The following is a 21,238-nucleotide window of genomic DNA, read 5'->3' on the forward strand; positions in this document are numbered from 1 at the left end:
AAAAACTTTGAGCTTTCCCAATGATACCGCATTTATGTCAGAGCCAGCAAAGAACTTAAAAGAACAGATGACCAGAACGGACAGTGTGTTGAAAGGAGGATATAAGGTAAATATCAACAAAAGCAAAACAAGAGTTACGGAATGTAGTCAGATTACACAGGCTGTGCTAAAGAAATTAGATTAGGAAATGAGGCACTAACAGTAGTAAATTAGTATCTGGGCAGCAAAATAATTGATTTTTGTATCCTGGAGCAAATTTGGAGACAACAGAGGTGCAGAGGGGGTGGGGGGGCTTTAGCTGGAATTTAAAAAAAAATTCCTGTCTTTTGTCAAAACATGTCTACTGCAGTTCCTCCTCTTGTTAGTAATGATTTATCCTCATATAGTTAGTTTGATCCGTCCTGCAACAAGTGGAGGGGGACACAGTGATTCACTTTAAGGCTGTGTGTTGTATGAACAGAGATCAGTATCTGCCTGTGATTGCCCATTCCTATAGACATCTTTGCACCTGCTATATGGATGTTGGAAGCAGAGCATGTGGTATGTCAAGGGTGTTTAAAGGGTTTCACTGGTAACCTGTCATCTAAAGATGAAACTGAACAGTTACATCTGATTGATTTTTGCTCAAAATACATGCTTGTGGCAATGCTAAAATTGATGTGATGGTTTTGAAAATATTCATGTTTTATCCCTCTGTGAAGTAAGTCAACTGTAAATTACTATTGTTGATTTCTTGCCTTGAATTTGAATATGTAATTCTGTGTACTTTATCATTGTTGATGTGATTACCACATCTTAAGTCCTTGGTTTTATTTTAAGGTGATTGACCCTGGTCATTTCTGGGGAAGAAAGGCCGATGAATACACTACACAAAGAGAAGTTTTATTGCTCACAGAACTGAACAACCAAATGCTACCATGTCTATCAGAACGACCAAAAATCGGGGCAGTTTATGTTGCTCCTTACAGTGACAATCCAAATGCACGTAAGCTGTACTATAGAGCACGAGTTAATGCAATCAATCCAAGAAAAGGAAAGGAACATTTAGTAGAGGTATGAATATTTTATCATTTGTATCTTTAATTGTTACTGACTGTGTTTGTAGTAGATTTCATTAGTGGAGATGCCAAGTCATAGATAAGCGCAATGGAAAGACTGCTATACATATTAGTTTTCAGCCAGAAAGCCTTCTTCTGAAGTAGAAAACACACACATTCCCACAAGCAAAACTCACGCACACATGACCACTATCTCTTGCTGCATTGGCCGGACTGAACTGTAACTGTGCCTGATGAGAGAGCAGTAATCCAGTGTGGGTGATGGTGGTGGTGATCGGTGGGGGGAGGGGCCAGGGTGCACTGGGTGGAAGGTTTAGTGCTGCTTCCTCCATGGTGTCCCCCGACCTGTTGTATGAATGGTTCTCCTTATGTAACATGAAGGATCACACTGACCCTAATGTTCATTGCCACAGGTTTCATTCAGTCTTTCGTGACTATATAACTTTTTGTCTGATGTGTACCAATGATTCTAAGAATGATAAGGAAGTTGCCTATCTTTATTGACAAACTTTTTCAAATAATACTGTCTTCCCGTTGTATGCAGTATGTGTATGGGAGAATTAGTTGCAACACACAGAGCTTTCACACATGTAAACCTCGACTTTTCCAGAATTACTGTCCTGTGCAGCGATTCCTTCAATAGCTTGAAGGCAGTTTACAATTGCTCTAAGATTTGTCCATTAATCTCCATCAGTCACAAACTTTTATATAAACATCTGCAACATAGGAACTTCCATAGTATCCCTCTGGATTCCAAGACACATAAGCATCCCAGGCAATGATCACACTGAATCATTAGCTGAGGGACACTCTGCAATGGACCTTTCCTAGGGGAAAATGGATATTATCATATGGTTAATAGCTTATGGTTTATAGCTAAAGTGTGTGGTGGAACGGGTTTGCATCCAACCGCAAGTTTTGCGTCACAGGTCTCCTCACCCATCTCCAGCCATTCTCATACATAAATTCTAAATCTCAAGTCCCTGTACTTGAAATCAGTCAGTGTTTTTTTTTTTACCATTGGTAAGACAAATCCCAGTTGCTGATTTACAGGCACATCTCTCATAAAAGTGGTAAGAAGAGTGGATGATTGTTCTAAATGGTAAAACCATCCACAAGAAAATGGAGACCATGACTTTGCCTCTCTTGAAGAAAACATTTAGTCTTATTTTGCATCCGTATTGACCGTACGTGTTTCACACACAGCTACATACTACGTCGAGACGACTGTCCCTAGTGCATCTGAAGAATGGCTGCAGCTATTCAGACTCATTCTACCTATGGTGTATATTACATCTTGACAGGTCCCTACCACAGGTGTTACCTGATGATTCTATGAAAGTAGCCCACATTTTAACTTTCCTAGGGGAAAATGGATATTATCATATGGTTAATAGCTTATGGTTAATAGCTAAAGTGTGTGGTGGAACGGGTTTGCATCCAACTGCAAGTTTTGCGTCACAGGTCTCCTTACCCATCTCCAGCCAATCTCTTACATAAATTCTAAATCTCAAGTCCCTGTACTTGAAATCAGTCAGTGTTTTTATTTCATCACCCACAATGTATTGTATGACTTCTACCCTCCATACAATATCATATTCTGGTAGGGGTATTCTGAAGTTTGTCATTAAGCATAGTTCATGTCCAGGGGTGTGGCTTTAACTGTGCACTTCCTCCCATTGCTCTACCTTCACCAGTGCATACCCTACGTCTACTTGTACCGATACTCCAATACTCTCAATTCACAGTTTTCCACAAGTAATTTGTGCCACATTCACAGCTCTTCACCTACCTCTGTCCTGTATTGCTGTCAAAACTTTACTCTTGGGTCATTAACTATGAGGATAAAGGAACTAACACAAAAACTCCACTGACATGAGTGGTGTAACAAGGCCATTCTGAAGAGCCTGGAACATTGTGTAGGGAAGAGTCAGAGCTTTCCAGAATCTCAGTACAGAAGATATGACCCAAAAGAACACGCCTGTTCAGAATGCTGAACATCAACACATATCTGAAAACAGCAACATTCAAGCAGCTGATCAGTCTTTTGGAAGAGAAAAGCATCCACATATTAGTGTTAATATCTTAATAAAAAAAATACCCTCAGCAGCACCAGAAGTAAGTATATTAAAAGATGTGAAAATGTGTGAGCCTTCAGAGTCAGTGACTCCTGCTTGGGGCAGAATGGTTCAAGGGAAAGGAAGAGGGATGAAGGAAAAGTATTGATGGAGTTTAGGAAATGGGAAGAGTTACAAGAGACTTGAATACCTGAGAACTTAAAGGTGGTAGATAGAATAATAAGCAACACAGAGATTACTGAAAAACGACATGAAAGAATCAAGAAGAATGGAAAGCTAAGTGCATATAATATACCATAGTCAGTGGAGGTTCTGGGGGAAAATACAGAGGTCAGAAAATAAACAATGAAAATACAAAACAAATAATAAAAGAGAGTGAAGTCAAGGAAAAGTTACTGCAAAGAAACATAACTTTAGCCCATGTGGGTAACAAGAACCAAGCACATATTGTAAAACCAGTTCCCACTTGCGAAGTTTTGGGAAAGTCGTGTCGGGATCCACAGCTTGTTGTCTTGTCGTCAGCGTCACTGCCCTTAGATCGTGGGGTATCATGTTCATTTCCTGACCACGTCAAGGATTTTTATTTGCCTGGGAACTGGGTGTTTGTGTTATCCTCATTATTTCATCTCAACTTTATCAACATGAAAGTCACTAGAGTTGCATCAAATAGAAAAACTTGCAGCAGACACCCAAACAACCCCAGATAGGGTCTTTGGCCAATGACGCCATAAAATCATTTAATTTTCAGTGCTGTCAGGCAGGAGAATCCAGGTGACTTGTGTGGTGAAACAGGCACCAAGGTCTTGACTGTCATGTTGTAGAGCATCCTCTGCAACAGGACATTGTGTGTCATCAGTATGCTCATTTCTTTTTACTGATAACATGGTGGTAGTAATACCCAAGTAGAAGGCCATATGGTTGTTACAAAAGCCTAGTAGTCAAAAAATGCATGCAATTCTGCAGAGGGACCTGAGAAAGAATGGTGAAGCAACATTGCATGTTAGGAATTCTTGGAAAGCTTGTAAGGGTTGATTTGGAAGAGGTGGTTGTGGGGAGGGGGGGGGGGGCGGAGGGGGGGGGGGGGGGATACGATTGCAGTCATGTTTGAAACTGTTCAAGGCAGTGTTTAGAGAAGGTAAGATATCTTTTTGAAATGAGATCTGGCCTATCATTGCTGTTAGTTGTTGACTTGGATGGTATCATCCATAAAGCCAACTATAAACTACAACAGTAGGCCAGACTTCACCTCCAAAAGCTATCCTGCTTTCTCCTACACTAGCTCAACAATTGTGTTTTTATCTCTGTCCCACTCCAGCTCCCCAAACAGCCACATCATCGACCACCATTCCTCTCCTATAACCGAGCTTTGGCTACCTCCTCAATATCCTCCAGTCTGCACCACCACCTCCCGCAGCAATGGCAACTCATGATCACAACCACCACCATTCTTTCTCAGGTCCCTACTATAAAACCCTAAACTGTCCTCTGCAGAATTCCAGGCGCTTCGTTCCCTGAAAATTGGTGCCTCCATCATTATTCTTCCGGTGGACAAGAGATGTACCACTGTGGTTCACGGACTGGGAGTGAGTGAGTAAGGGTCTGCACCAGCTTTTTGATACTTCTGCATGCACCATCTGCCATCCAGATCTCGCCACTGTGATACAAACTGGCCTACAGTGCATCCTTAGTACACCAGGCCCCCCACAAGGACTAACAGATCAGTCAGTAGAACTTCGTACCCCACCCAAACCACATGTACCCGCCATTTTCCTTCTTCCTAAGATTGACAGTACCAACCTTCCTGACCGTTCCATACTTGTTGACTTCAATGCACCCACTGAACATCTCTCTGCCTCGGTTGATCAACACTTGCAACATATAGAACAAATACTGCCTTCCTCTATTAAAGATACTAATTGTTCCCTAGATTGTCTGAAATCTGCCCCCCTACCACTCTCACCACCATCTGCCAGTGCTGGTTGAGGTAATGTATAAACATGATCTATCTGCTGCTTGTTACCTCAACCAGCACTCGTGTGATTCCTAACCTATGAAGTTCTTTCTGCTTGTATTAATCAACTTTATACTTACCAACAACTACTTTACCTTTGAGGACAGACATACAAACAGATCAGAATGTTCCCATGGGAACGAGGGTGGCTCCTCCTTATGCCAAACTTTTCATGGGTTGCTTGGAGGGGGCTGATGTTGACCACACCCTGATTGATGGCCAGCTATATACTTCTGTTCACATTAAATCTATAAACAAATAACAGTACATGTTACCATGCTTCCCATGTCTAATGTTCCCTCCCGTACAGCCTTGATGTTTGAGGCAAACATATTTGTTCAGATGCAGACTCTTTAACAGCAATACCCCACCATTGTCATGTCAAACTGTAATGTACATAATTATCCCATCAGTGTAGTTTCAAAGCGCATTTCCTGGGCCATCGCATCCAATCCTGTTACTGCTTATCCCTTCAAAAAATAATTTATATTTACACCACTTGTTACTCAGCATTAGCCTGGTCTTGGAATGTATTAATCAGCTACTTTGACAGGGCTCTGACTTGCTAAAATTGTGCACCGAAAGGTCCTGTCTGTCTAATATTTTGCCCCCCCCCCCCCCCCCCCCCCCACTTAGCATAGTCTCCTACCCTGCCCCTCCCTTCCCCTCCCCTCCCCTCCCCTCCCCACGTGTTTGGTGGAATTCAAATTTATACTTTCGTAATACGAAAATATTCAGTGTACATGGTGCTGCACATCACATCAGACATCTTTCCAAAACGTATTTTTTCTCCTTAGTTTTGTTTTCTAAAGTGACAGAAAATTCTACGCTGGTGTATAAAACCATAACCATTCAAAGGATTGATAAGTTTTACAGTTCCAGGGAAAAGTATACTGTCACTTAACATGGAAAAAGTGTATTTTCATCCGGAAGAAAGTGTATTTTTAACTGGGAAACATGGGAAAAATCCGGTAATTTGTTTTCGTCGTCCGTGTGTACACTCTGATATATACAAAGTCAACAGCCATTTGAATTGTATGCATCTAAAATTTGTTATTTAGAAGGCAAAGGTTACTTTGGGTTATTTTTTTGAAAAAATACACTTAAATACGTTTGTTTTAACAAACCAAGTTCATCAGTTTAATGTTACAATAATGTAATTAGAGATGTAACACTATTTATTTGGGAAATAGAATAAAAAATCACAATTCATGCAATATTCGTAATTTTGTACTAAACAAAACTTTTTTGAACCATGTAAACTTAGCGTCTTATTCTTCTAGAAGCAAAACTGATATTGACTTGACTCTGTTCACCCAAAGACTAATAAATAGAAGCAATAAAGAAATTAACTCTGCTGTTTCTCTTCAACTCACTTTGCAGGAGGAATAGAAACATCAAGTTTTTATTTTATTTTTTGCTAGAAAATCATGAGCCAGGTCCCAAAACAAATTACAGTTTTAAAATTAGGCATAAGACCCATAATCTCATATAATTTATATTTTCATTTTTCTTTTAAAATTTCTTAGTTTTTTCTTTTGAATTTGAAATTTGTTCCTATTCACTCCATATTACACTATCTATTCCGAGAAGTGAACTGAAATACTATCCACGTACAATGTAGAAACCTGATTATACAACATCGTATGGGTAGAAAGTAATGAGACACCAGGTATGTTCCACATTTTGGTGGAACTGAAAAAGATTTGGGGCATAACACGTTGAAGTATTATTATGTTTGTGTGTTTTGACTTGTAAAAAACAGTATTGTAGGTGGGGTGAAAAGGTTTAAGGTGCTGCGTTGTTGAAATGGTTAGGATTGGTTCCCCTGGATCTCTTAAAATAATTTGTGGTAGTTGCAAAAGTGACTTTTTTTCAACTATTATATCATTTCCTTATAGTTATTTTGAGTTTCCTTTTTGGGTTTAGTATCTGAATGTACAGGGTGTTTGCAAACATTTATAGCAAATGTTGAAAAAGGGGGAAAGGGATACCTAGAATTCAAAACAGATGAATTGGTCCCATGAAACATGTTGCACAGATTATTGTTAATGAGAAGGGAAGGGTCAGGTTTGTTGTATTGAAATCTGTATTAATTTTTGTCCCACTATTAGCCAACTTAGTAAACATTCCGCATGCCGGATTTTAGTTGCAGACATGAACTAGAAGTTACTAAAAACGTTAATGAAATATGACAATGCATGATTTCTATTCTTGGAACTCTCTAGTGTACAGCTCTGAATTCTCTCACTATTTGTTGTACTCTCTTGTCACTGCTTTCATTTGTTCATGAGGTGAGCACTGAATCAGTGATACAAAGCAGTCAAAAGACAGCTTTATATTTGTAAAGAAACACAACTCATATTTTATTTGTATAAATCTTTCCAAATAGCTAGGAAGTATAGTCAAGAAAATAAATTTCCAACATGTCTGTACTAATTTTATTTATTTTAGCTACTGAAAAAATATGAAATATTGTCATTGCTCCATAAATATATACATATGTGTTTCTTGTGTGCCATGAAAATACAATTAAGGATGACATTTGACAGCATTTACTTGCAGAATGACATTGATGTTTTCATAGAAAACTGGGCTGGAGTTACGGATTAGTCCAGTCTGTATATTTTGAAGAATGACACATACATTTAAGCAAATTTTGAAATCAAGGAGAGGAAAACTGATAGTGTACTAGTGATTTTTACTTAAGAATATTCTCATGGTAGCAGACTGGAAACAGCATTGTTATATCTGTGATAATTTTCTTTCTAAATATTCTGGAAAATGCTGTCCACTGACACAAATACTCAGTCCAACAGTTGAAGTACATTCATCATACAAGGGGGAACCTGAAGTCTGACAAGGAACACCTCTTGTGCAAGGTTGCAAGTTCAGTCTTTAGTAAGGTGCATTTGAAAGTGTTGTGCTGACAATTATGACAGGAAGAATATTAGCTGCTAATGACTCACCGTGTACTTCAGGAGGGCAACAGAAAATGGTCTGCAGGAGGTGCAGAGATTGACCTTCTATGGGATACATGTATTACACTTCACAAAATGAACAATGTCAACATTCATGAAATATTCAAAGCAAACCATCAACTTACACTATGAACACCGAATGAAAAACGGCATGCCACATTGATTGTAAAGGTTCACCCCATCAAGATCAGAGGCAAACTACGTGGGAGTTGCAAACCATGCAGGGTGTTCCGTTAGGTATCTACATTTAAAGAAGGCATATAGTATCATATTGGTGTAATGGGCTGATGAGAACTAATGGAATGTGATGGTATGCAACTGAATGCAAAACAGTCTGTCATGGAACTTATCGTGAAACTGGCTGTCCTTTAAGGCATAGCTACAAGATAGTGCAATAATAAATTTTATAGGAATGAAAAAGACAAGCACCCAGAGGCTGAATTTGTCTAGTGGTACCTCGTGGTATTAATTGCAATGGAACATACTTTCAAGAGAGATAGTTTGCTCTAAAGGAGTAATTCCCAAGGGGACTTACCACTCTTTGGTGAGTTCGAGCTTGGCTGCCATGGGGCCCCAACCTTCACAGCACCTCTTTGCTTTTCGTGCTCTGAGTGTCTCTACTCCTCCTGTTTTTTTTTACCCTTCTGTGCGTAACATGTCTTAGTATTTTGTGAAATAGGTGTTGCAATTTCATTAGCCCAGCACTGGAACAGTCCCTCAACTGTTTTTCTTTCTTTTTTCACTCTCCATTTCTTCCCCTTTCTCCGCTACAGCCTGTGAGGTTACCCTTTGTTTCTTCTTCCTCTCTGTGCACTGCTGAAGGCTAGCCTATTATAACAGGTGACTGGGTAATGCATAATTCTCAGCTCCCGGTTGACAGGTAGGGTTCGCATGTGCTTCCTGGTACAGGCCAGGACCAGGGACAGGTGACTGCCTGAGCTGTTACCTTCCCAATTGCCAATTGCCAGAAGTTCAGGAGGTGTGACCTGAGGTGTAAACAATCACCTAAGGTGGATGAGCTCCCCTCTATAGGGACACCTAGTTAGAAGGTGCGTGCTGTTGGGGATGCTGGCAATTGTGGGAGATATTTTCGCAATGATGAAATCACCATCTCAGTCTATATCTACTAAACGTGAACAGAATGAGGCTAAAGATTCAAAGACTCTCCCAGCTGCAACTCAGTTCCTCATGCTATCATGTACCGAAGGAGGCCAGTCCGGTTATTTCTGTTATTATTCAGGAAGGTGTAGATCCAATTGCAGGCCCTGTGAAATTCTGCCCTTGCTTATATAATGGGACTGTGCTTCTGGAGACCAATTGTGCTTTTCAAGCCCAGCAACCACTTACAGCTTCGCTTCTCCAAGGCTGTACTGTTCGTGTCGAGGGCCATCAAATTCTGAAGTCTTCTTGTGGCATTATTTACACTCGGCTGCTTGATGGTTTGACCAACGGAAAAATCCAAATTTACCTCTCTGACCAGGACATCATTGTAGTCGTCAGGTAATGAGAAACGTTGATGCCACCTTTGTATGTACACGTACTCTTTTTCTCACATTTGATCGAGCAGTGCTTCCATCAAAGATCAGAGGAGGCTATGAAGTCATCACAGTCTGACTGTGTGTTCCAGACCTGATGCATTGCTACTAGTGTCAATGTTACAACCACACTCATGTGTCCTGTCAAAAGAAGGCCAAATGTGCTACTTGTGAAAGGTATGCTCACAAGGGCATTGCACACCTCCTTCTCCTCATAGTATCAGTTGTAATGGTGACCATGCCGCCTCAGCCTGTGAATGTCCCGTGTATCTTGATGAGTAGGCCACCAGGAGATACAGATGAAGGAAAAAGTACCTCACCCTGTTGCTTGCAAGTTGTTGGCTAGTCAAAAGCATTGCATTATACCATCCGGCACTTACAGTACTGTTCTTCCTATGCCTTGTTCCATGAAGGACATGGCCAGGCGGACCTGCGACCTCCAGTTCAGCACTGCAGTTGTAATATTGCCCAGTATCATGGTCTCCTACAGCTGTGCAAAAAGCCACCAAATCTTTGCCCTCGGGGAATGAAATCACTTGCTACATAACCCACAGGATGGAAAGGACAAAAGTAATACTCCTGTGAAGACGTTTTACGTCCCTCTGGCGAACAACTGTCTGAGTCTTCATCTGCCAACTGCAAAGGCATTAAAAAATTAAATAAATGCAAATGGTCTTCTCCTGCCCCGACCCGGAGGTCCTCTTCCATAGTGTCACCGCGTAATACCCTTACCCAGCTGATCTCCATTTCACTGGTGTGCACCACCATCCATTTTTCTGCCATGAACTCTGCTGACTAACAGAGGGAGAATGCCAACACCTCTGTAGATCTCATGGAATACTATCCTTCAGCCTCTGTGCCACACAACAGTGAGTCTTCGAAGGCTGGCACTCAGCAGCTGCTGAGGTGACTGCCCTATATTTGTTCACTCCTCCCCATGCCCCATTATGACTCCTCCAATAGAACATTTGTGGCATTAGATCCAACAAGGAGGTATTATGGCTGCTTTTGGAATCACTGCAGCCTGTTGTTACCTGCCTCCAGGAAATGAAATTGGGTCCTCGTAACTGCTTTGACCTCCTGCATTTCCTTCTGTTCCACTTTGACCTGCCAAACCATCTCACTGAACACCCAACTGCAAGCTGTTGCAGTCCACATTTTCCTTTGTCGCTTCATCTTTTCTATTAGCGACATCTGCATTCCTCTGTCATACACTGTCACCAGGGCAGACTTACTCCAGCTTAGGGTGTTGATCGACTCCCTCCTTCCGCCCTTTTTGCTGCTTGGTGACTTTAAAATGCACCATCCACTTTGGGGCTCTTCCAGAACCTGTCCAAGAGGTGCCCTCTTGGATAGCTTTCTAAATCCATTCAACCTTATCTGTCTTCACACCGAAGCATCCACATTCCTTTCAGGCCCCACGAATATGTACTGCCATTTGGATCTCTCGTTCTGCACTGCCCAACTTGCCCATCATCTCGAGTGGTCTGTTCTGTCTGACATGTACTCAAGCAACCATTTCCTGTGCACTATCTGTTTACTGACTCCTACCCCACCTCTGTGTAAACCCAATTGGCAGCTTTCTAAGGCTGACTGGAGGCTTTACTCCTCCCTGACAACCTTCGACGAATAATGTTTCCACAGTTGTGATGAACAGGTGGAGTACCTTACAAACGTTATCCTTACTGCTGCAGGAAATTCCATATCTTGAACTTCATCTTTACTACACTGTGTCCCTGACCCCTGGTGGACTGAGGTGTGCCGTGATGCGATTCACACACGGAGAAATGTTCTCCATATTTTTAACAGTTATCCTATGATGGCAAACTGTATTCGTTATTAACAATTGCATGCACAATGTTGTCGCATTCTTCGGGATAGCAAAAAAACTAGTTGGATTTCATTTGCTAATTATTTTAACAGTTTCGCTCTCTCTTCTGTCGTGTGGGGCCAACTCATTTGGCTCTCTGGAGCCAAGGTCCATTCCCTGATATCCAGCCAGACCACAACAGATGATGTCATTGTGGACCCTATTGCTATCTCTGCACCTTGGGCCACTATTTTGTGGAGATTTCGAGCTCCACCCACTATCACCCCACCTTCCTCCTTTGGAAATGAGTGGAGGCAGCTTTTGAGATACCCTTCTCCTCTCAGAATCATGAATACTAAAATGCCACCTTTACTATGAGGGAGCTAGACCAAGCTCTTACTTCATCAGAATCTTCCTCCCCAGGACTGGACAATGTTCACATTCAGATGTTGCAGCACCGTTCTCTTTCAGGAAAGCACTTTCTCCTTCATATGTACAATTGCATTTGAACAGATGGCACGTTTCCGAGATGCTGGCATGAAGCCACTATCATATCCTTACCTAAACCTGGTAAGGGCGAACACCTTCCTTCTAGCTACCGCCCCATTTTTCTCACCAGGTGTGTTTGCGAGGTGATGGAACACAATGGTCAATTCAAAACTAGAGTGTGTGTTTCGCTTATTCATCTGCACATTCTTCCATCTTATATCACCTTAATACAATCCACCATCGTGGAATACATTTGGCCACTGGCACCTTTCACACTAGCCCGGTTGAGTGTCTCTATGCAGATGCTGCTGAACTACCACTGTCATAAAGGGGTGATACTGTCCTCAGTGGATACACATTCTATTTGTCTGCCATGCACGACCGCCCTTCCTTTTCCTTCTTCTTTGTTGACTCCTGTGACCACCAGTATGGGGGTGTCCTCCTTCTGTGTTACCTCCCAGAGTTCGCTTTCGGCTACTGCTACAGCAGCTTAAATTCATGTTACCTGCCACGTTCCCAATGGGTGTGGACCATTCACTGCTTAGGCTTCATGTGGCAGCCTGTGTTCATCTTGGACTTCATTCACTTCCCAAGGAAACTACTCCAGATCTGATCTATCGCAGTAATTTTCTCACCTTTCGCAAGCAATTTAGCGATAGAACCTACGTGTCCACTGATGGATTGGAGACTAACAGTGGCATTGTGTGTGCCTTCATCATTGGCACTGACAATTTTTGGTATTGGCCTCTAGAACACTGCTCAATATTTACAGCAGAGCTCTTTGCCCTCTATCAGCCACCCAGTACATCCGAAGACATAGGATTTTTAATTGTGTCATATGCTCCGATTCTCTCTGTGTCCTTCAGAGCCTTTGTGTGCTATACACAGTCCATCCCTTAGTGCAGCAGCTCCAAGGAAGCTTTCACTTGCTCGCTGTTGAAGGAGGCATTGTGGTATTCCTGTGGGTTCCTGGTCATGTTGGCCTGATGGGAAATGAGGCTGCTGACACTGCTGCCGAGGCTGCAGTCCTCCTACCTTGCCCTGCTAGCTCTTCCATTCCTTCAGATGATCTCTGTGTTGCCGTCTGTCAGCAGGTGGTGTCACTTTGGCATCACCACTGGTTTTCTCTTCACGGGAACAAGCCCCCAACAGCTTGGCCAACCTCCTCTCAGACTTCTTGTCATGAGGAGATCCTCCTGGCTAGGTTGCGTATTGGGCACTGTCTTAGTCCCTACTGACATTTGTTAAATGGTGATCCCCACCACTTTGTGCTCATTGCCATCAACCTTTGATGGTTTGCATTTGCTGACCAAATGTCCTTTTTTTTAACCACTACATTCTAGCGTATGTTTGCCGTCTGAGTTATCGGCCGTTTTAACAAATGACACGCAGGCTGTCGACCGTGTTTTACTTTTTATCCATCGCAGCAGTATGACGACAAACATTTAATCATTGGTTTGGTACCCCTACTGTGTCTACGGCGTATTTTGTGGACCTTTCTCCAAGAGGTAGACCTTGTTTTTAGCTCTCTTTCCTTCCATCAATTGGTCTCAACATGTAGTTGCTTTAAACTTCTTTTCTTAGCGGATAGATCACCTCCAACTTCACACAGTGCAATAAATAACTTTCCAGCCAATTAACCATCTGGAATTACAATTGGCATAATTGTATACGAATCTGTTGAGGCATTGATGTTTGTTGGTCTTGATACAACTGTCTTGGTACCTTAATGTTCAGGGTTCCTTTCATATGCACTTCATTTTCAAATCGCAGTTGGTCGGAGTTGAAGAGAGAGAGAGAGAAAAAAAAAAAGAAATCCTTACTGAACAGTGGGATAAGTTTGTTTAGCTCATCTACAGATTTTTTGGCCAGTTCCACAGTTTGCTGTGCATTATCAAGTTGACACTTTATTTGATATTTCTTTATCTTACATCTTCCAATTCTGTAGCAATGCTTGAAGTTCTGCAACCATCCACTGCTTTCCTTGAAATTACTGTAATCTGTGTCGTGTACAGTTTGATGTGCATAATGTAGTACGTCACTATTGGTACACCCTGTAAATTGTATCAAGTATCCTTGAAATGTCAAACACCAGTTTTTGTATCAAGTGCACCTTTTCTTCCCTTACATATCTGTAGTTTTTTTATGCACTACACAGTCATATTGCTGTGGACTTATTCAAAATCTGTTGATAATTAATGTTTTACTTTGCTATGGAGGATCTTCCATGTACGCAATTGTGTTTGGTACCCACTCCTTGGACAGGGTTGTCCTTTACTAACTTTTGCTGGAGATGGGATTAGTAGCTACCTGTCTGTCAAGAATGATGCATTACATTGTTTGATACCTGTTTCAGTATCACTTACTGCAGACATGTGTGTGGGTTGTGTTTGCATGAGTGTGTGTGTGTGGGTTGTGTGTATTGTTGACAGAGGCCTTAATGGCTGAAAGCTATAATTGTGTGAATCTTTTTGTTGTGCCTATCACGACTCGGCATCTCCGCTATATGGTGAGTAGCAACTTTCCTTCTCTAATATTGTTACTTTCACTTGTTAAGCACATATTGTCATCATTATACTCCTCATGTACATTGTCCGCACAGTCGAATGTATACAACACCATACATTCCACTGATTCATCTTGCAGAGATGCTGATATTTCATCTGCCACTCATTTCTCACTACTTGGACAATGATTGTCCTTTACTACATTTTTCTGGAGATGGGGTTAGTAGCTACCTGTCTGTCAAGGATGGTGAACTACGTGAAATTGCTTTGTGATGAAATATCAATTTCAACAACTGTTGTTGTAGATACAATGCAATATTTGCCTTGTTTAGCATTGCCATTGCTCTGCTTTGTATCACTGTTGTGAGTTACTTATTGATAAGCAGTTCAACTGTGCTCTGTAGCCTCACGCTATGCTCACCATTGTATATCTCCAGTGCCACCCCCTGTTGCCATTAGCACCCAAAATTGTGGTTGCGTGTTAGACAATATGTGGCATGTTGATGTTGTAAACATCTTTGGGCTTTTGCGACCTTGCACTCAAGGGGTCCTTGTGAATGAGTTCGAAATGCAGTTGATAATGGTTCAGAAATGTGTTCGATTGGTTCATATCTGGTGAGCTGGAGGGCCAGCACATCAGTTGGCACTCACCACTGTGTTCCTCGAACCACTCCATCACTGTCCTCTCCTTGCGACATGGCACATTATCTTGTTGAAAAATGACACTGTCATTGGGAAACATCATCGTTGTGAAGAGGTATATGTGGCCTGCAACCTTTGTGCGATTCCTCTTGGTTGACATGGTGCTTGCATGAGCTCCACTAGCTAGTGGATGCCCGCGTGAATGTTTCTCGAAGCATAATGAAGCTGCAACCAGCTTGTCTCCTGGAAGACATCGGATCCGCGCCCTCCCATCAACATGACGGAGGTATGGGATTCATCAGACAACACAGTGCTCTGTCAATGTGCCAATGTCATGTAACATCAGCTTGGTATCTCTCTTCACAAGTTGCCTCTAAGAGACTCCCTTGTAGGAGAAAAGTTTGAGCCATTGTTAACAAAGCCGTTTCAATCTATGTTTACGTCAACCTGCTTTCTGTTCGATGGAAATTATTATGAACAGACAGACAGATTAACGATGGGCTGGCACCATCACCAGTCATAGCTAATGTGTTTATGGAGCCATTGAAGAAGCAGCCCTGGAGTTGGCAGTCTACAAGCCCTCCTACTTTTTTCAATGTGAATTGTGAATTGTTGACAGTTAACAACTCGTTCGTATTGTGGTCACATGGATGACATCACCTACAAAACTTTCTGCAACACCTAAATTTGCTGCACCAGAATATCAAATTCACAGTGGAGATAGAGGAAAACCATCAACTTCCATTTCGGGATGTGCTTATCAAATGAAGACCAGACAGCACACTAGGATACAGCATCTACCATAAACCGACACATACAGATTTGTACTTGCGTGCCTCCAGCTGTCATGCCCCTTCCAACCTGAAGGTGTCCTAAGCAGCGTAGTGCAGAGAGCACATGAAATGTCATACTGTGACAGTCCAGCAGATAAACTGCAGCACTTACAGGTTGTGTTTCATATGAACAGTTACAGCAACTGCCAGTACAACAGGCGTTAAAACAAAACAAGCCAAAACCATAATCTGCTGAAGGCAAAGATAAATCAGTTGCATTGGGAAGACATCAACAAAATTATGATGAATATTCTGGAAATACAATGTCAAGTGTGTGTTCTGCTGATGAATCAAAATGTGAACCTTTTAGGATCACTCAAGGCTACGTAATACTTAGCAAACTGGGAGTCTGCAGCATCCATTGCAGTGTGGGGAAATGCATGTGGGCCAGACTACTGAGACAATACAGGTGAGGTGCACTGAGCATAAACATCACACACACATTGTTCAGCTGACAAAGTCTGTTGTGGCAGAGCACTACATCTTCCATGGACATGAACTGTCACAGCACCAAGTTTTTGCAACATTCCAACACGTTCTGGCATTGTTTTCTCAAGAAACTGTAGAGATCTGATGCCCTCAGAGGCTCGACATTCATTTGCTGAGTACGAGCTTGGTGACCCTGAGGTTCCTGAGCTGGGGACTGGTAAGTGAAGCCAGCCCCGTCACCATAAGCTCTAGGCATGCTTCAGCGACCACCATGTGGCACAGTGGTGGAACGGAGGTCTTGGCTTGACCACCTGGATCACAAGGATGGTGAAACCACTGTTAAAAAAATTTGTCAATCACAAGGTGTACTGTGCGCAGATGGGATGCATGGCCATTAAGGTGGAACAGTTGTCAGGAGGCAACCTCTGGTGAACCTTAGTCGTATAAGGCTTACTCAGGCACATGAGGCTCTCTCTGAGTGGATCCTTTTGTTTCCCTAGCTGCTCATGGGACTGAGATGGAACCCTCAAAATCATTTCCCTCTCCTCCCAGTGGGAAGGATATACTGCCCGGGAGTGTTCACACCCATTCATCCAAGAGAATGAGAGAGGCTTGTCTCCCGATAGTAAGAACACTTTGGACTTCAGTAACATGGCTCATGGAGTCATGAATATTAATGTGTTTCTGGTGAATGAGGGGACATTTGAAAAAGTGCTGCCCTTATATATCCATTAGGTTTTGGAAGGCCTTGCTGGCACCTTAAAATCTAGAAAATGACTGTGTAATGCCTCATTGTTGGTAGAAACTAACAAGTCAAAGCAGGTGGAACTTCTTCAGAAATCTCAGAAACTGGGTGAATAGAATATCATTGTAGAGATGCACACCTCCCTCAGTTCCAGTAAGGGTGTTGTCACATGCCAAAATATAGTGGACATGGACTTAGCAGAACTGAAGCAAGAATGGGTATCCCAGGGGATAGTCGTTGTGGATGAACAAAAGCAAAGGAATAATGGAGAAACTGAAAAGACAGCCACTTTCATTGTCACATTCAGTTCTCTGACACTGCCTGAACATATTATGGTGGGGTTCCATTCACTTAATGTTCAGCCTTACATTCTAACCCTGTGCAGTGTATAAATGCCAGTGTTTCGGCCATACAACCATGAGTTGTGGAGGTGAAGCCAGGGTGTATACGACCCGGAACAACCGGGAGATCCGGGAAAAATCCGGGAATTTTTTCATCTGGGAGAAAACTGGGAAAAACCCAGGAATTGTTTACAATTCCGGGAATTTTTCATCGTTTTAGTTTCCAGTTAAATTTTTGTGATTTTGACTCGTAAGAACCAATACTCTTAACAAAGGATATACTGTATTCGGCTACTGCAGTTAATACTGCGGCAACAAAACTTGAACGAGAGGGGGGAAACGCAAATAAAACTCAAGTTGCAAAGGAAATGCGCCGTATACAACAAAACACAGTGCTCATACAAGCATCTGCCAACAGCAAAGTGTGTCAAAGGCTTTAGGAAGACTATGCAATACTTCATAACAACAAATTGCCTCCGATCGTGACGTGACAACTGTTTAAATTAGAATTGTTTGTTTAAATTAGAATTGTTTGAGCAGTTGCAGGCGGGCTCTTGCGCTTGCACAGTTGAGTCACGTATGAGTAGTACCTTCTCTCGCTTCTGGTTACAGAAGTGTGGCTGGGTGCCACTACTTAATATTGCCTCGGTTCGGAAATATAGTAAATCTGGGGCTGATGCCTAGAGCAGTCTGAGTTGAGGTAGGAAATGGGTCGTCTCCATGTGACCTGTTTACGTTCAGTGATTTTGTTGTTTCCTCTTCGTTTATTGCTCTCATGGTAAATGATAACAAATGGATTTTTGCAGCCGGAAGCTATCAAATGAATTAAAATACATTCGCATAATTATGGAAGGCTAAAATATCTTATTAGTTTTAGATTTTATTGCTAATTTCCTGACAGTCAAGCATTAATCACCGTGCAGAACAGTGAAGTTATTTTTGTCGGTTTGCTAAAGAGATTTGGCTTTCATTAATCTTTTCTGCTGAGGCAGCCAATTTACTTGAAACGAAGTGTTTAATTTCACACGATTAGCTAGTTTCAACTGTTCACTGCATTACAAGTGCACGTATGGCGTTATGCCATAATAAAGAACCAAACATTCGATGATAAAGTACTGGTACTCCAAGAAAATTTACATACGAATGTGCATTTCAAACCGAATTATGCATTTTAGTATGGTTCACGAAATTCCGATGCGCTTCAAGTTTCTTTTATGACATAATGCAAGATCTTTTAATGTTTTATACGTACGAACATGGAGGCTTCCTGCATCATCGTAGTCGCATAAGCGCAGTGATGCCTGTTATCGGACGCTCTCTTCCAACTGATGAAACGAACCTATTTCTAACAGGTCATGGGAGTGGTTTGAAAAGTGTTACATTCAAACCAAATTTCATTTTCAAGATGAACTATGTGCGAGAATGTACGATGAATTTCTTAAATCACAAAGCGTTTGACTCTCATTTGAAAATCCACTCTTTGAGGATGACCATTTAGAAGAATTTCGAGCTCAGAAGATCAGACTTTTACGTCATTATTAAAAATTTTACTGCCACACATGTGTGATGTATCTTAAAGTGTAACATGTGCAAAAAAGATCAATATTATATGTGGAAGCTTACCTTCTCTTCCAGCTTATTAAGCTTCGAGACCAGTATTATATGTGAATGCTATGTATATTAGTTTAAACCATTAAGTTTCCTTATTTGTGTTTTCGCGCTACTTGTGAGTGATCTTGCTATTGGCTGACTACATCACGTGTCCTGTGTAGAGATGGGGGATCCGCTCTTGAACTAATTCATAGAGTTGAATCTTTCAAAGGAGTGAACAATCAGTGATTCAGAAAAAAAGAACGGTAGCTCCAAACATTTCCCACGGCAGGGAGAAAGAGAGAGAGAGAGAGAGAGAGAGAGAGAGACGGAGCATATCAGCAGCGCCTCTGCTGGTCAGAGCACAGTGCACGCCACACAACACAGCCAGCGCCGGCCTCTGCCCTGCTTGTACCTTGGCTGCCTGCGTTGTGCAGTGCCCCATTGGATTTTGTGTTTCACATATGCCGTGCCGTCTCTGTGCGTCGTCTGCCGCTTGCAGTGTCTGGCGCAGCTTAACTTCGCATCGCACTCTGTCGGCGATCGTTTCAGTCGCACGTCCTGCCCTCTGGGCAGTTGATGCCAGCAACAGGACAGAGAGCCACCTAGCAGATAACATAGGAACTACTTGCAACAACCTGCTCGCAAGGGAACGGACGATTTGTCTCGGAGCGGGTGAGTTCACCGCTTCCCCCACCCTCGGAACTCGCCCGCTCAACGCTCACCCCACCGTCTCGACTCTAGCCAGAGCGTTGAGCAAAGCGACTCAGGTGTCACTCTGGTCTCTGCGGTCTCAGCTCACGCAGTAATACATCTCGCGGCTCGACCTGCTCGACTCAGCGCCTCTGCATCGGAGTTCGTCCCTACTGGATATTGTTCTTCGTAGTAATACCGCTATGTATATTACATTATTATGTTATATATACATCAATTGTTTTTATTTTATTTTTATTTGCTTAAACTGATTAGATTAGGTTCCTGATGACTCCTCTTACTATAGGATTTTTATTATGGACACTCGAATTTACGCTTTAATTACGAGCGAACCGATAAACGTTTCGCAAAATGTGATACACCAATATTTTCCTTGTTTTATTCTGCATAAGGCTATATGCAGCACTTTCGTTTTACAGTTAAATTTATATTTTTTTTTCTTATTCTGGTACGGATTTTGCGATTTTAGGCGTCTTCGGAAGGAAACGTTCACTTTAAAAATATATGGCTTGCGATGTATTTGTATGAGGTTAATGAAATTTTAATACATTATAGCCAAATATATTGTTAATGTAAATCTCAAGTTACAACATTTTCCGATCACCCAGAAAACCACGATAGTGCAAAATAAATCAATAATCAAAAACTTTGTCATATCGTGGAAATTTCAATAAACAATACAAAATTCTTACTCATTATCTGTGTTACTTTAAAACAGGATCAAATAAGATCAAAATACAGGTATAGTACTGGAATAAACCAAGTTTAAAGGGCAATGTGCCTTCCATTTATTTTCTATTGTAAATGAGTGGTGAGTCATGAAAAAGAGCTAATTCATTTCAGGGAGTGAACAGTTCTGATCCAATCTCTGAAAAGAACAGTTTTGCCCATCTCTAGTCCTGTGCTGTCATCAGCTGGTGAGATCACGTGACATGAGCTATGACTGGCTTACAAAAGTGCATCACAATCTCGATTTCAGTGCTTCGGAAAGTGGCATGCGGTGTGTGGTGGAATTCAAACTTATACCTTCGTAATACGGAAATATGCAGCGTACATGTTGCTGCACATCAAAGGTCTTTCAAAACGTGTTTTTCCCCGAAGTTTCGTTTTCTAAAGCTCGGGGAAATTCTTCATCGGTATATAAAACCATAAACATTCAAAGGATTGACGAGTTTTAAAGTGCCGAGGAACAGTAAACTGTCATTTACCACAGAAAAAGTATATTTTCACCTGGGAGAAAGTGTATTTTTAACCGGGAAATCCGGGAAAAATCCGGGAATTTTTTTTCCTTGTCCACGTATACACCCTATAAAGCAATCTGCGGGAAGTGCGAAAAAGCTTCTCATGATGTTGGGACTGACTATCTGTCTCCAGCAATCTGAATCAACTGCTCTGGGAACCACCCATTCCAGAGCCAAGACCACCCTGTTTTTGCTGAGGAACAGAAAATACAGGAAAAAAAAATTGACCAAGTG

General features: G+C 41.8%; 1 protein-coding gene across 3 annotated transcripts in view; it reads left to right on the top strand.

The window, feature by feature from the left end:
* Positions 1–21,238, top strand: part of LOC126092186 (probable ATP-dependent RNA helicase spindle-E) — a 272,749-nt gene that overhangs the window by 163,462 nt on the left and 88,049 nt on the right. For all 3 annotated transcript variants that reach the window (XM_049907663.1, XM_049907664.1, XM_049907662.1), the window contains exon 17: positions 820–1,053. In XM_049907663.1, coding sequence (XP_049763620.1) covers positions 820–1,053 — 234 coding nt within the window. The remainder of the gene's footprint in view (positions 1–819; positions 1,054–21,238) is intronic.

The sequence above is a fragment of the Schistocerca cancellata genome, chromosome 7 (assembly GCF_023864275.1).
Source record: "Schistocerca cancellata isolate TAMUIC-IGC-003103 chromosome 7, iqSchCanc2.1, whole genome shotgun sequence".
Lineage (NCBI taxonomy): Eukaryota > Metazoa > Arthropoda > Insecta > Orthoptera > Acrididae > Schistocerca > Schistocerca cancellata.